This window comes from Sinocyclocheilus rhinocerous, unplaced genomic scaffold, assembly GCF_001515625.1.
Source record: "Sinocyclocheilus rhinocerous isolate Xijiao unplaced genomic scaffold, SAMN03320098_v1.1 scaffold5593, whole genome shotgun sequence".
Lineage (NCBI taxonomy): Eukaryota > Metazoa > Chordata > Actinopteri > Cypriniformes > Cyprinidae > Sinocyclocheilus > Sinocyclocheilus rhinocerous.
Window position 1 is genome coordinate 8,811 of NW_015638081.1, and position 2,258 is coordinate 11,068.

General features: G+C 39.2%; 1 protein-coding gene across 1 annotated transcript; it reads right to left on the reverse strand.

Annotated features, from left to right (window-relative positions):
- Positions 1-355: 355 nt before the first annotated feature.
- Positions 356-1,144, reverse strand: LOC107749600 (gastrula zinc finger protein XlCGF49.1-like; the record flags this gene model as incomplete). Its single annotated transcript, XM_016564773.1, has 1 exon — positions 356-1,144. A coding segment is annotated over one exon (789 nt), but the record flags the coding sequence as incomplete, so codon positions are not given.
- Between the last annotated feature and the right edge of the window lie 1,114 nt (positions 1,145-2,258).

Sequence of the window (2,258 nt, forward strand, 5' to 3'; positions counted from 1 at the left end):
GATTTATCCCTTTAGTCTCGCCCTTTTGATTCTGTTCGCCGTTCGTTGACCTTCGCTAGCCCTAGGATTATTCTTGTGTCTTGTCCTCCATATTCCTGTTTGCCGTTGTCTGACCCATGCCTGTTTCTGACCATGCCTGTGAATAAAGCTTGCACATGGATCCGCACGTCTCACGTCTCGTCAGCCACGTTACAGATACAGTTTCTCTCCAGTGTGGATGTTCATGTGTCTCTTAAGGGTTGCTGATTGTGAGAAACTCTTTTCACATTGATCACAAGTGAACGGTTTCTCTCCGGTATGAACTCTCATGTGTGCTGTAAGGTGTCCTTTTTGTGAGAAACTCTTTCCACACTGATCACGTGTATAGTCCCACTCCAGTGTGGCTGTTCATGTGTTTCTTAAGGGTTGTTGAGTATGAGAAACTCTTCCCGCACTGATCACATGTGTACAGTTTCTCTCCAGTGTGGATCCTCTCATGTGTTTTCAGATATGTTGACCGACTGAATCTCTTGTCACAGTGTGAACACTTGTAAGGTTTTTCTCCAGTGTGAATCCTCTCATGCAGTTTTAAACAGTTCACTGAAGTAAAAGTCCTTTCACATTCGAAGCACATATAATCTCTCACACCAGCATGTATTTTCTGATGAACTTTCAAATGTTGTAGACATTTAAAGCTCTTTCCACAGAAATAACATGAATGTGGCTTCTCTTTTCTATGAACTATCAGGTGCTGCTTCAGGCCTGAAGCTCTCAAAAATGTTTTGTCGCATTGATCACATGCGTACAGTATCTCTCCAGTGTGGATGATCATGTGTTTCTTAAGGGTTGCTAAGTGTGAGAAACTCTTCCCACATTGATCACAAGTGAACGGCTTCTCTCCAGTATGAACTCTCATGTGTGCCGTAAGGCTTCCTTTTTGTGTGAAACTCTTCCCGCACTGATCACATGTGTACGGTTTCTCTCTAGTGTGGACCCTCTTGTGTGCTTTCAGGTCTCCAGACTGACTGAATCTCTTTTTGCATTGTGAACACTTGTAAGGTTTCTCTCCAGTATGAATTCTCATGTGAATATCAAGATTAAATTTGCTTGATAAACTCTTTCCACACTGAGTGCAGGTGAAATATTTCTTGGCTCTTCTGTTCTTTAAAACTTTCTGTTTATTTTTACAGCAACTCAAAGGTTTTTGTCCAGTTCTGAAGTAATTTTTTCCTTCAACTTTAGTCAATTCTCCATTCTCCTCATTTTCTTCAATGAATTCTGAAAAAAAAGGTTTATTTTCGTTAACTCAAGCTAATAAAAAAAAGTGAAAAGACATAAAAGTGAACCCTGATGTAACAGTGGAAAGTAGACAACTGCTATACAACATTTTGATCATTTGTGAACTGTGCTAGCAAAATGAGTCACAGGGGTTAAAGCAAAAACAAATCCTGAGCCTGAACTTCTTTCTGGGGGTTGGGGGTTGCGGGGGCGGACACATACACAGGGTTATTTGGCAAACAAAAAAAAGAAAATGATTTTCCTTGAAACTAACAAGTAACGTATCTGCCATTGCCATTGGCCCTTGACAGGCTCAGACGACAGATTATGGTGGATATTTGAAACAGCAATAACAAGAAAGATCACTCACTACAATATGGTGCAAACACATGTAACATTTAGGATGCTTTTGATATCAAGTTTTGCTGGTTTGCTTTGTCCTTGACGGTACAAGATGACCTACAATCTAAAACATGAAATTTCTGAAATTGTTTTGTTCAAAAGAAATAATGGTAAATTAAAGCTGCAGTCCGTAACTTTTTTTTGTGTTCAAAATTTACAAAATGTAAATAATAAGCGAGTACACCATGAATAAATTTTCCAAACCGTGATTTTGGTTTGTCCTGAATCACTACGGTACACCTATAATACGTGTTTATATTCGGACTATTTTAGACTGGTTCGGGTAGGTACCGCTGCGGAGTAGCCCAGTAGCTGCGTGATTCACCATAGACATAAACAGAGAGAAGTAGCTCCGGCTACAATGTTCTTCTGCAAGACGCACGCAGTTCTGTTTATTAACTGCTAGAGTGCCAAAAGTTACGGACTGCAGCTTTAAATAGGCCTACTAGGAAATTAATATAAAATAGGAAATACACAAAGACAGTTTAATACAGAAAACTACAGTTTAGTTCAATTACTTCATTAATTCATACTGGTAAAAAATGCACTGTAAATGTAAATGCCTGAATGCACTGTAAATGTAAATGCCTGAATGCACT